General features: G+C 52.1%; 1 protein-coding gene across 3 annotated transcripts in view; it reads left to right on the top strand.

Moving 5' to 3' along the window:
* The window catches only part of ATP9A (ATPase phospholipid transporting 9A (putative)), a 131,723-nt gene that overhangs the window by 64,700 nt on the left and 54,292 nt on the right, over nucleotides 1–12,731 (top strand). For all 3 annotated transcript variants that reach the window (XM_065922195.1, XM_065922194.1, XM_065922196.1), the window contains exons 10-13: nucleotides 3,357–3,433; nucleotides 8,465–8,625; nucleotides 8,864–9,006; nucleotides 9,957–10,069. In XM_065922195.1, coding sequence (XP_065778267.1) covers nucleotides 3,357–3,433; nucleotides 8,465–8,625; nucleotides 8,864–9,006; nucleotides 9,957–10,069 — 494 coding nt within the window. The remainder of the gene's footprint in view (nucleotides 1–3,356; nucleotides 3,434–8,464; nucleotides 8,626–8,863; nucleotides 9,007–9,956; nucleotides 10,070–12,731) is intronic.

Below are 12,731 nucleotides of genomic sequence, written 5' to 3'. Positions count from 1 at the left end.
CAGGTAGATGTCTGACCACACTCTGGTTCTAATGTGAACACGGAGTTAAATGCAAGCCATTTCCTCCTTCCAGTGCTCAACTCCAGAAGCAGCCCTCAAGAGTAATCTTAATTATGTGAGATTTCACTTCTGTGTTCCCTTCAGAATCTAATTCCCGTGTCTTGGTCACTGCACCATTATCAGTTGGAAATTTAGAGAATAAAAAAGCTTGCCAGGCAGTGCTAAGGGTCCAGCTGCACTTGCTGGCATCAGTCCGCAGAGGATACAGTTGCCATGGTAACTGGGCTGCTAGGCTGAGGGGTCGCTGGGGTGATGAGACGGGAGAGGCTGGTGGGCTCGGCAGAAGCGGAGCCTGGGTGTCGCGGGTCCCGGTTCTCCTCAGGCTCCGTGGAAAGGGACACCCCCAGTGTGCAGCGGGTCAGTCGGTGGCCCTGCCGGGGCTGAACTGTGACCAGCATGCGGGTCACACCACGCGGGGCTAATAACGCCCACTGGTCAGTACCCTGTTCCTCGGGGCTCGTCCCGGAATCACAGACTCATGTCAGAGCAGCGTCTGGTTGCTATAAATGTGTCAAATCCTCTCTTTCTGGGGCTCACCCTCTCTCTCATCTCTGGCGTGGTCAGAGGTCCCTGGCAGTGCACTGCAGTGGAGGGTCTCAGGGGCTGGGGGAAGTACCTGACTGGGTGGAAACCCTGGTGGGCAGGATGGAGCGGACACCACGGTGGGCAGGCGGCTGAGGGCGGGGCCGTGTGAGGGGAGCCGCCGGGAGTGTAGCCTCGGAAGTGGGGTTGCGGTCTGGGGGAGCGGAGGGGCGCAGGGCAGGGGGTCTTAAGAGCTGAGTGGGGACCATGATGAGCAGAAAGCAGGAGCCTGGCCAAACGGGGTGGCTGAGCTCAGCACCCGCTGGAGATGCGGTGAGGACTGCAGACCCAGTGGCCTCAGATCTTCCAGCTTTCCAGAAGAAGCCAGAAATCTCTACTTACGTATATACATATATATAGTTAATGTGAAAGCTCCTGTATTTAAAAGTTGACAACTACTTCAGAACCTTTAGGGACTTCCGTGGTGGTCCAGCGGTTAAGAATCCACCTGCCAATGCAGGGACTATGGGTTCAGTTCCTGGTCTGAGAAGGTTCCGTGTCCCGTGGGACAACTAAGCCCGCGCACCGCAACTCGAGAGTAGCCACACCGCCCCCTACTCACTCACTGCAGCAGAGAAAGCCCACCCGCGGCAGTGAAGACCCCGCACAGCCGGAAGTTAAACAAAGCTTTCGAGCCGTGGGCAGAGCAGACGAGCGCGGCTCTGTGGACTGGCGCTGGCGTGCTCTGGCGGGGTGGCTGAGGCTGGGGTCTGCTTCTCCCGGAGACAGTTTCGGTCCTGGGCACAGCGGGGTGTGGGGGAGAGGGCATCTCCAGCAGCCTTTGAAGGCACCGGGATTGGCCAGTACTAGATGGGGACGCTGCCCTCGGGGGCCCGTTATTAGGACTCGCTAGAACCCTGGGCGCTGGGGGTTGAGACCAACCCATGTCTGCCCTGAGGTGAGAGTCGTGGGCGCACGGCCAGCCCTGCGTGGCCCAAGCTCAGCTCCCCCCGTCGGACCGTCTGCGGGGCTCTGTGGGGCTCGGCCTGCACTCGCTGGGGCCTGCCATCGGCCTGGGAGCAGGCAGGCTCTCTCCCCAGCCCTCCGCCTGCCGAGCGCCTCCCTGGAAGGGAACCGCGCTGTGCAGAAGACTGTGCATCGACTCAGGGGGCCCTCGGTGTCTCCCCTGGGGTGTCTGCCGAGACACTCGGCCCGGCACTCCATCGGGGGTTGCGCTCCTTTAGCGACTCTTTGAGTCTCTTGGAGGTTTGGGTGCGTCCCCTGCTGGTGCCTTGCCAAGAGCTGAGGGGCCAGAGGAGAGGAGCTTAGGGACTTCTTCATCCCGGAGACCAGCTGTTTGTATCTTGGGGTCTTCCCTGAGTGCTTGGCGGGGCTGCCCCTTCTTGTGTTTCGGGTTCCAGCTTAGATGTCCTCCACTCCGAGCCCGCGTCCCTGGTCGCCGGCGCTCACCGGCCCCTCCCCAGCCTCTCCCGTCTGTTTCTCTCCTGGGTCCATCGGGGTGCCCACCAGCCCCGTGCTGACTGGGGTGCTGCTGCCCTTGACTCTGCACCTGCCCCGCTGTGTGGAGCATTTCCCTGGCACATCCTGAAAAGGGGAGACAGAGGTGTGTTTCTGATAGATAGTGCCAGTTTCCCGCCCCAGATAGGCTGTTCCAGCAGACGCCCCAGCCAACAGCGTGTGTGCCAGTCCACGTCCCCACCTCTTGGCTCACGCTGCTGTTCTCACGCTTCTGAATTTTTATTACGAGGATGGGAATAAGAATTTCCCAGTTTTTTTGGTTTTTGAGTAGGGTAAACATCTTTTCTGATATTAATGGGCTTTGGGGGTTTCTTTTAGAAATTGTTTATAACAAGTGATGTCTTTTTTAAAAACAAATGATGATGGAGGTATGGAAGGAAGGGGTAAGGGAGTTCTCAGGAAAGAGCTGCCATCCAGACAGACGTCTGCCAAAGGTTCTGGTCGCACCCCGACTCTGAGCAGAATCACAGCCCGTGGGAGGAACGTGCTCTGATAAGAGGGGCGTGTTCATAGGTTTCCAGGGTAGTTTGTGAAGCTGCAGGCACCTCTGGAAGCCTCAGGCCAGGGGCATGAAGGACAGGCCCCCTCCCCTCCACCTCTCCTGTTCTCCGAGGCGGCCAGGCCCGCAGGCCAGCAGTGCCCGGTGATGCTTTTTTTAATCTTAATGTATATTTATTTTTCACGCACTGGACCTTCGTGGCTGCACCGGGGCTCGCTCTGGTTGCAGAGTGTGCTTCTTGTTGCCCACGTGGGCTCTGTGGACCCGGCTCAGCGGTTAAGGCCCGCAGGCTCTCGAGCGCGGGCTCAGGAGGTGGGGTGCGGGCTTAGGTGCCCTGCGGCATGTGGGTCTTCCCAGGCCTGGGGTCGAGCTGCTGTCCCTTGCACTGCCAGGCGGATTCTCCTCCGCTGGATGGCGGGGAAGCCCTGAGCAGTGGCGCGTTCAGCAGTAGCGGGGACGCCCTGTGTCTTCACTGGCCTGGTGACCGCCATTGGCCTTCTGTGGCTGTTGAGGCTAATGAAAATGGGAGCTGTGTTTTTTTTTTTTTTCACTGAATTTAAATGTGAATGGCGACAAGCGGCTGGGATCTTTCCTTCCGTCTGTGGGCGCGGACGTTGGTTGGCCCTGATGTAACTCGGGGACTTTCTCGCGCTGCGGAGGCTGGAGTGCGGCAGACCCTCCGAAAGCCTGCCTGCCGGGACTCACACTTCTCTGGCTTGTGTTTTCTTTGTTGTAGGTACCGTCGTGGGTGTTGTACTTTACACGGGGAGAGAACTCCGGAGTGTCATGAACACCTCGAATCCTCGAAGTAAGGTGTGTACACGGCCATACGATGTGTTTTCTTGCCAGAACTTTCTGACTGATGTGGTTTGATGATTGGTGTTGGTGGGATGAGGAGCAAGACTGAGGAACAGGAACCCTTAAAAGTGTGACTTCACTTGTATAAACTTACTGCATGTGTGCGTGTATGCTGTGCTAAGCCACTTCAGTCGTGTCTGACTCCTCGCCACCCCATGGACTGTAGCCCGCCAGGCTCCTCCGTCCGTGGGATTCTCCAGGCGAGAATGCTGGAGTGGGTTGCCATGCCCTCCTCCAGGGGATCTTCCCAGTCCAGGGATTGAACTTGCGTCTCTTAGTCTCCTGTACTGCCAGGCAGATTCTTTACCCCATCACCACCTGGGAAACCCATGTATGTATTTATGCACACACCATACATAAACACATATTTAAATTTATGTTTGAAGATACTGTGGTTGGGTTCCAGACTACCACGTCAAGGGCATATCACTGCAAAGCAAGTCACATGAATATTTTTGTTTCCCAGTGCATATAAGTTATGTTTACACTATTCTGTAGTCTGTTAAAGTGTGCAGTAAAAGCATTGTGTCAAGAAATGTACATACAATAAAAATACTTTATTGCTAGAAAATATTAACAATCATCTGGCAACACAGGGTTGCCACACACCTTCAATTTGTAAAGAAGCACGGTACCTGCAGAACTCTCTGCAGTTAAACAAGGAATGCCTGTGTATGAATACATAACATTTTAAAAGTTTTAAAATGAAGTATTGAGTCCTGAGGGGCTCCCCAGGTGGCTCGGCAGTAAAGAATTCACCTGCCGGTGCCGGAGACTCAGGTTCGCTCCCTGGGTCGGGAAGATCCCCTGGAGGAGGGCATGGCAACCTACTCTAGTATTCTTGCCTGGGAAATCCCATGGACAGAGGAGCCTGGCGGGGCTGCAGTCCACGGGGTCACTACAGTCAGACATGATTTATTGACCAAACAACCACAGTTCAGTCCTTGCTGTTTGCCCCATGTAGTACTAGAGCAGCCTGTCAGCACACGGCTGCAGCCTCTTCCCAAGAGGAGAAACGGCCTGAGAAGCACCACGCTCTGGCGAAGCTGCGTAGACCTGGATTCAAACCCACACCAAGCTGCTGGCTCTGGCACAGCCCGCGGGGTCAGTTCTGGGGTCCACCAAACGGCCCTGTTACTGCTCGAATACACCAGGGCCCTCGCTCCCAGCCCCACTCCTCCTCCAGTTTCTTAGTCAGAATACTGCAGGATGATTTCCTTTGTCAGTACCATGAACAGGTATCAGTCACTTCATCCCACCATTACAGTCCCCATGACCACCATCATCACAACTATCAGTTCAGTTCAGTCGCTCAGCCCTGTCCGACTCTTTGCGACCCCGTGGACTGCAGCACACCAGGCCTCCCTGTCCTTCACCAACTCCTGGAGCTTACTCAAACTCATGTCCATCAAGTCAGTGATGCCATCCAGTCATTTCATCCTCTGTCGTCCTCTTCTCCTCCTGCCTTCAGTCTTTCCCAGCATCAGGGTTTTTTCAAATGAGTCAGTTCTTCACATCAGGTGGTCAAAGTATTGGAGGTTCATCTTTAGGAACAGTTCTTCTAATTACAATTCAGTACTGATTTCCTTTAGGATGGACTGGTTTGATTTCCTTGCAGTCCAAGGGACTCTCAAGAGACTTCTCAAACACCACAGTTCAAAAGCATCAATTCTTCGGTAGTCAGCTTTTTTATAGTCTAACTCTCACATCCATACATGACTCCTAGAAAAACCATAGTCTTGACTAGACGGACCTTTGTCAGGAAAGTAGTATCTCTGCTTTTAAATATGCTATCTAGGTTGGTCATAACTTTTCTTCCAAGGAGTAAGCGTCTTTTAATTTCATGGCTGCAGTCACCATCTGCAGTGATTTTGGAGTCCAAAAAAATTAAGTCTGTCACTGTTTCCACTGTTTCCTCATCGATTTGTCATCAAGTGATGGGACCAGATGTCATAATCTTAATTTTTTGAATGTTGAGTTTTAAGCCAGCCTTTTCACTCTCCTCTTTCACTTTAATCAAGAGTCTCTTTAGTTCCTCTTTGCTTCGGCCATAAGGGTGGTGTCATCTGCGTATCTGAGGTTATTGATATTTCTCCCGGCAATCTTGATTCCAGCTTGTGCTTAATCCAGCTTGGCATTTCACATGATGTACTCTGCATATAAATTAAATAATCAGGGTGACAATATACAGCCTTGACTTACTCCTTTCCCAATTTGGAACCAGTCCGCTGTTCCATGCCTGGTTCTAACTGTTGCTTCTTGACCTGCATACAGATTTCTCAGGAGGCAGGTCAGGTGGTCTGGTATTTCTGTCTCTTTGAGAATTCTTCACAGTGTGTTGTGATCCACACAGTCAAAGGCTTTGGTGTGGTCAATAAAGCAGAAGTAGATGTCTTTCTGGAACTCTCTTACTTTTTCTGTGATCCAACAAATGTTGGCAATTTGATCTCTGGTTCCTCTGCCCTTCCTAAATGCAGCTTGAACATCTGGAAGTTCATGGTTCACGTACTGTTGAAGCCTGGCTTGGAGAATTTTGAGCATTACTTTGCTAGTGTGTGAGATGAATGCAATTCTGTGGTAGTTTGAGCATTCTTTGGCCCTGCCTTTCTTTGGGATTAGAATGAAAACTGACCTTTCCCAGTCCTGTGGCCACTGCTGAGTTTTCCAAATTTGCTGGCATGTTGAGTGCAGCACTTTCACAGCATCATCTTTCAGGATTTGAAATAGCTCAACTGGAATTCCATCACATCCACTAGCTTTGTTCATACTGATGCTTCATAAGGCCCACTTGACTTCACATTGTAGGATGTCTGGCTCTAGGTGAGTGATCACACCATCATGATTATCTGGGTTGTGAAGATCTTTTTTGTACAGTTCTTCTGTGTATTCTTGCCACCTCTTCTTAATATCTAATGCTTCTGTTAGGTCCATACCATTTTTGTCCTTTATTGAGCCCATCTTTGCATGAAATGTTCCCTTGGTATCTCTAATTTTCTTGAAGAGATCTCTAGTCTTTCCCATTCTTTAGTTTTCCTCTATTTCTTCGCATTGATCACTGAGGAAGACTTTCTTATCTCTCTTGGCTATTCTTTGGAATTCTGGGTACATCTTTCCTTTCTCCTTTGACTTTCGCTTCCCTTCTTTTCACAGCTATTTCACAGACAACCATTTTGCCTTTTTATATTTATTTTTCTTGGGGATGGTCTTGATCCCTGCCTCCTGTATAATGTCACGAACCTCTGTCCATAGTTCTTCAGGCACTCTATCAGATCTAATCCCTTGAATCTCTTTGTCACTTCCACTGTAAATCATAAGGGATTTGATTTAGGTCATACCTGAATGGTCTATTGATTTTCCCTACTTTCTTCAATTTAAGTCTGAATTTGGCAATAAGGAGTTCATGATCTGAGCCACAGTCAGCTCCCGGTTTTGTTTTTACTGACTGTATAGAGCTTCTCCATCTTTGGCTGCAAAGAATATAATCAGTCTGATTTCTGTATTGACCATCTGGTGATATCCATGTGTAGAGTCTTCTCTTGTGTTGTTGGAAGAGGGTGTTTGCTATGACCAGTGCGTTCCCTTAGCGAAAATTTGTTAGCCTTTGCTCTGCTTCATTTTGTACTCTTATTACATATGTTCAAGTTTATTACATATATCCAACTATATTACAACTATAAATGCCCCTTATTTGAGGTTTTAGCCTTATCTGGGGCCATGTTTCTGCAAAGTGATGGGTTTCATGGGCTGGTTCCATTTATTTTTTAATGTGCTTTAAGATAAATAGATAGTCATTAAAGTAATAATGTTCATTAACGCAGCACCTAAAAATCAGATGCCACAGGTGGTGTGTGCCCTGAATCTCCAGGCAATAGGGAACCAGTGCATGGTGTAGAACTGGGTCATTTCACAGGTCGCTGGGGGCATGGTTGAGGCCATGCACTGCACACCCCCCCTGAAGGCCGCAGTAACCCGCTTATGTGTTTCCAAGCTAAATCTTTAAGTTGCTGAGAAAAAAATCAAAATGAGATTCCTTGAGGTCCCTGGGATGTCGGTTAGCCCGTGGAGCCCAGCATTCTCTCCCAGAGATGTGGGGCTCCGCAGAGCCCGCTGTCTCACCCAGGGTGCAGGTTCCTGGGGAGGCCCCGCCCCCCAGGCGGCCTGTGGCCACGCTGGCTCATCACGCGTCCATCCGTCCGCGTGCCGCCCTGAGATTCCGGGAGGGCTGTGGGTTGCACCGGCTCATCACGTGTCCGTCCGCGTGCCGCCTTCAGACCCCGGGCGGCCTGTGGCTGCGCGGCTCATCACGTGTCCGTCCGCATGCCGCCCTCAGACCCCGGGCGGCCTATGGCTGCGCGGCTCATCACGTGTCCGTCCGTGTGCCGCCCTCAGATATGGGCGGGCTGTGGCTGTGCCGGCTCATCACGTGTCCGTCCGCATGCCGCCCTCAGACCCCGGGCGGCCTGTGGCTGCGCGGCTCATCACGTGTCCGTCCGTGTGCCGCCCTCAGATATGGGCGGGCTGTGGCTGTGCCGGCTCATCACGTGTCCGACCGTGTGCCGCCCTCAGACCCCGGGCGGCCTGTGGCTGCGCGGCTCATCACGTGTCCGTCCGCGTGCCGCCTTCAGACCCCGGGAGGGCTGTGGCCGCGCCGGCTCATCACGCGATTCCGTCCGCGTGCCGCCCTCAGACCCGGGAGGGCTGGGGCCGCGCGGCTCATCACGTGTCCGTCCGTGTGCCGCCCTCAGATATGGGCGGGCTGTGGCTGCGCGGCTCATCACGTGTCCGACCGTGTGCCGCCCTCAGACCCCGGGCGGCCTGTGGCTGCGCGGCTCATCACGCGATTCCGTCCGCGTGCCGCCCTCAGACCCGGGAGGGCTGTGGCCGCGCGGCTCATCACGTGTCCGTCCGCGTGCTGTCCCTCAGACCCCGGGCGGGCTGTGGCCGCGCCGGCTCATCGCGTGCTTCCGTCCATGTGCCGTCCCGCAGATCGGCCTGTTCGACCTGGAGGTGAACTGCCTCACGAAGATCCTCTTCGGAGCCCTGGTGGTGGTGTCGCTGGTCATGGTCGCCCTCCAGCACTTTGCCGGGCGTTGGTACCTGCAGATCATCCGCTTCCTTCTCTTGTTCTCCAACATCATCCCCATCAGGTGCGCTGAGAGCGAGCTGCTGCTGCGGCGTCTGCGCGCCTCTGTCTATTCGAAGGTCATGCTTTTGTGGTTTTGAGAAGGAGCTGGTCCCTAGTAAAAGGACGACCCGGGGGGACAGGTGGGGTCTCACTTGTGCCGAATGTTATGGCGCCCATGATGTGTGTTTTAGAGTTGGTGTTGAGAGAACAATCATGTTTGTGTGTGTCCTGTTAACCCATGTGCTTTGGTTTTCTGCCAGCCTGCGTGTGAACCTGGACATGGGCAAGATCGTGTACAGCTGGGTCATTCGCAGGGACTCGAAAATCCCTGGGACCGTGGTTCGCTCCAGCACGATTCCGGAGCAGCTGGGGAGGATTTCCTACCTACTCACAGACAAGACTGGTGAGTGTCCAGGACCCTTGCAGAATTCAAAGTCAAAGAAGATGCTTGGAGTGTCTTTCAGGAGGTATTAGAGATGAGTGTTGCCGTTCTATTATCCTCTTCATCTTTGGATGAAGATAGACTCCTTGGTGGAAATGCTGATGATAGCAGCAGAGCCTGCCTTAGTGCTAATCGTGTGGAAAAGCACTGTTCTGGGTGTCCATATATAGTCGCTTAATTCTTCCCTGATATTGTGAGTTTGGAGTTATTAAGTGACTTTGTGGTTATGTGACTTGTCAGAAGCACATAGTGGCAGAAGTAAGCTTTGAACTCAGACAGACTGGCTTCAAGTCCTGACCTCGAAACCACATCTCAAAATGCCGCTTTACAGTTTAGCACCTGTCAAGTTAGAAGGTGGTTGTAGTGGTTGAGAGCAAGTGGGGAGACCTGGGTTTAACCTTCATCTTCACCATCTAGTGAACATGGGATAGAAGGGGATCTGTCGCAAAGATCCGGGAAGTCAGAGCAAAACTAGATTTCAGGAAGGAGAAGAACCAGGCAAGTTCTGGCTGTGTCGGTATCAGGATGGTCTCTTGACTTGACTCTACTCATCTGTTGTCTGTGCATCTGTCTGCTCAAGGTTTTGATTCCTTCACGATAGAATCTGATTGGCCTCGTGTATGTCGTGTCCTGCCCTCTTGGGCAATGGAATGAGTCAGGCGCCCTGATTGGCATTTTCTCTAGACCATCCCAGGGACCAAGGATGGTCATTCCCTCTGGAACCTTAAGGTTCTGTTTTTAGACGAACTTCTGGGATTCCAGGCTGAGAGACTATCACAGGTGTCTACTCCAACAGGAGCAGTGCCAAAACCAGTGTATGACAGAGAGTAAAGTCTCAAACAAAACAAAACAGCTTTCGTTACTAAGAGCTCCAGGATGTAGGCACAGTTACTCCTTGTTTTGTGTTTCAGGAACTCTTACCCAGAATGAGATGGTTTTCAAACGGCTCCATCTCGGCACTGTAGCCTATGGCCTCGACTCAATGGATGAAGTTCAAAGCCACATTTTTAGTATTTACACCCAGGTAAAGCCTTCTGTTTCGATACCCAAAGCGATTTTTAAAAGTATTTACTAACATCTATATTGGGAAGAATTCATATGATTCATCCATTAAATATGTACAACTCAGTGGGTTGTTTTGAATACTCAGAGTTGTGTAACCCTCGCCACAATCTGTTCTGTCTTCATCACCTGAAAAAGAACTCCCGTACCCATGAGCAGTCACTCCTCACTGCCTCCCACCCCACCTTTCCTTCCAGGCCCCTGGCAATCACTGATTCTTCGTATTTTGATTAAACCTGTGGTTGAGGTTTTTTCCTCATCTTCCTCATCCCAAGGGTTGATGTATTGAACTACTACTAGTGGATGACAGGGGAGACATGGAAAAAAATTATCTGCCAATAACTAGTACCAGAAATGGAGAAGTCAATGGCACCCCACTCCAGTACTCTTGCTTGGAAAATCCCATTGGTGGAGGAGCCTGGTGGGCTGCAGTCCATGGGGTCGCTAGGAGTCGGACACGACTGAGTGACTTCGCTTTGACTTTTCACTTTCCTGCTTTGGAGAAGGAAATGGCAACCCACTCCAGTGTTCTTGCTTGGAGAATCCCAGGGATGGGGGAGCCTGGTGGGCTGCCATCTATGGAGTCACACAGAGTCAGACACGACTGAAGCGACTTAGCAGCAGCAGCAGCAGAAAAAGCTCTGAGAACCTAATGCTTCTCCTTCAAGTTTATAGACATGTTTGCTTTTTCCTTTTCCCCAATTATGAGCAAAAGCAATCAGTAATTAATGGACTGCTTGTGACATAATTATGGTGTAACTGATGAGCTTTAGTTTGTCATCTCTTTTCAACTCAGCAGTCTAGTGGAAGAAATGATCAGAAATGACTATCAACGTATCTGCTCCTGGTTTTTTCCCCTGCTACAAGATTTTTCAAAACCAGTCATTTTTTTTTTTTTTTTTTTAGACAAAGATACTACTTGTAAGTGTCCTAAGAGTCCTAAAATGTTAGACCAGTGGATGTCCACCTTGGCTGCTCATCAGAATTCCTAGTGATGTTTTAAAAAACAAATAGAATAAAAGCAAAACAAAAGACTTTGACGTGGGCCTGATACCTTAGAGATTCTGACTCATTCAGATGCCAGGAGAACCTGCACTTCTGTGTGTTAAAGGGAAGATGATAAAGAAGCAATTCCCTTGGTAATCTGAAAGCACACCCAGAGCTAACATAGATTGCGTTAGACCAGTGTCATAACCCTGGTTTGAGGACAAGAGAATAAAAAACCATTTTTTGCTTTAATTTATCCGAGTAGATAGTGATTCTGTAGTCAGAAGGCCAGTTAAAAGTATATTTTTGTGTAAGGATGAGAGATGGACTCTCTCAATGCTTAGTGGCACAATTAGAGTCAGCATTTAATTTTCCGGGACATTTCCTGGGGGGCACACCTGGGTTTCCAGGGTGTCTCCTAAACATGGCAGGGAAGGGAACAGAGCTGGAAGCGAGGGCAGATTTTAAGTGAAGAACAGCTCATTCGATCCATGTCGAGTCACTTCCTACAGCCAGCCACGAAGCACCTGCCATTCTCTGCTGCCGGTGTGGGCGTCGTGGCTTGACTCCAAATGGATCCGTGAACCTTTCTCAAAGATGGCCTTTCAGACTGTTAGAAAATCACAAGGACGTGGTTGGGCTGGGGGGAGAAGCCGCAGCCCACCCCAGTTCCTCGCCCCCTCGCCTGACCCGTCTTCCTCTGTCGTGTTGTGGTCTCTATGGGCTCCGTGTGTCAGTCTCTAGGGGGCTTCCCTCTTGGCCAGCTTCTGCAGCCCTGTCAGAGCTGGTGGCTCCCGGGTCTGCATCAACCCGACCTGGAGCTTTAGCCTGGAATCCTTGGCATCCCCGCTCAGGCGTCAGGAGGACAGTGTGCCCACATCCCACCCTTCTCCGTGCATCCCCTACGTGGTCGCGTGACGTCGTTCTCGTCTTTGTAAGCACCATGCCCCTCTGGCCTCTGAGCTCCGTCCAGGGGTTTGGGAAATGCCCCTGCTTCCTGCCCTGTGGCCGCCTGCCTGCACTCGCAGGCCCGGCCCCCAGACCGTCTGCTTGGCTTCGGTTGTCATCCCCTCGCTCACTAGGCAGAAGCTGCGCTCTCCCTTGCCTGGCTGTCTGCAGAGACCCCCTGCAAGGTTCCCGGCTTCCCTCCTCCCCGCCCTGGTTCTGGCAGCAGGGTCCGTGGCATCCAGTGTGGCCTGCATCCCCTCCCCACCCTTGCCCGTGGTTCAGCCTCTCCTCCCACTCACCCCAACACACCACAGCCTGCAGCTTTCCGGGCAGGGTGAGCCGCTTCACTTCTGTGTCTTGGAGTAGTCTTCCCTCTGAACCGCCCCCCCCAGTGCCCTCCAGACTCCCCAGCAGGGGTCACCGTGTGGATCGTCACGTTTGTCAGCCCCCCCGGGTCCCGCCTCCCTCGGAGCCCGGTGTCAGCGGTGCTGGCCTGCCGACGGTTGTGTTAGACAGCTCCATGCTGCAGTACGTGCCCTGGCGGGAGGCACAGCTCTGCCCATTTTGGTGGTATTTTTAAGAGCTTTCGGTATTGACAGAAGCCACCCTTTCCCAGGATATTTGTCTAGTTCAGCTTTGTGGCCTGTTTTTGGGGGAGTGCAGATAAGCCCCTCTGTTAAGTGCTGAAA

This window comes from Muntiacus reevesi, chromosome 2, assembly GCF_963930625.1.
Source record: "Muntiacus reevesi chromosome 2, mMunRee1.1, whole genome shotgun sequence".
Classification (NCBI taxonomy): Eukaryota; Metazoa; Chordata; class Mammalia; order Artiodactyla; family Cervidae; genus Muntiacus; species Muntiacus reevesi.
The sequence above is the reverse complement of the archived record's forward strand: the minus strand, read 5'-3'. Positions and strand labels throughout refer to the sequence as shown.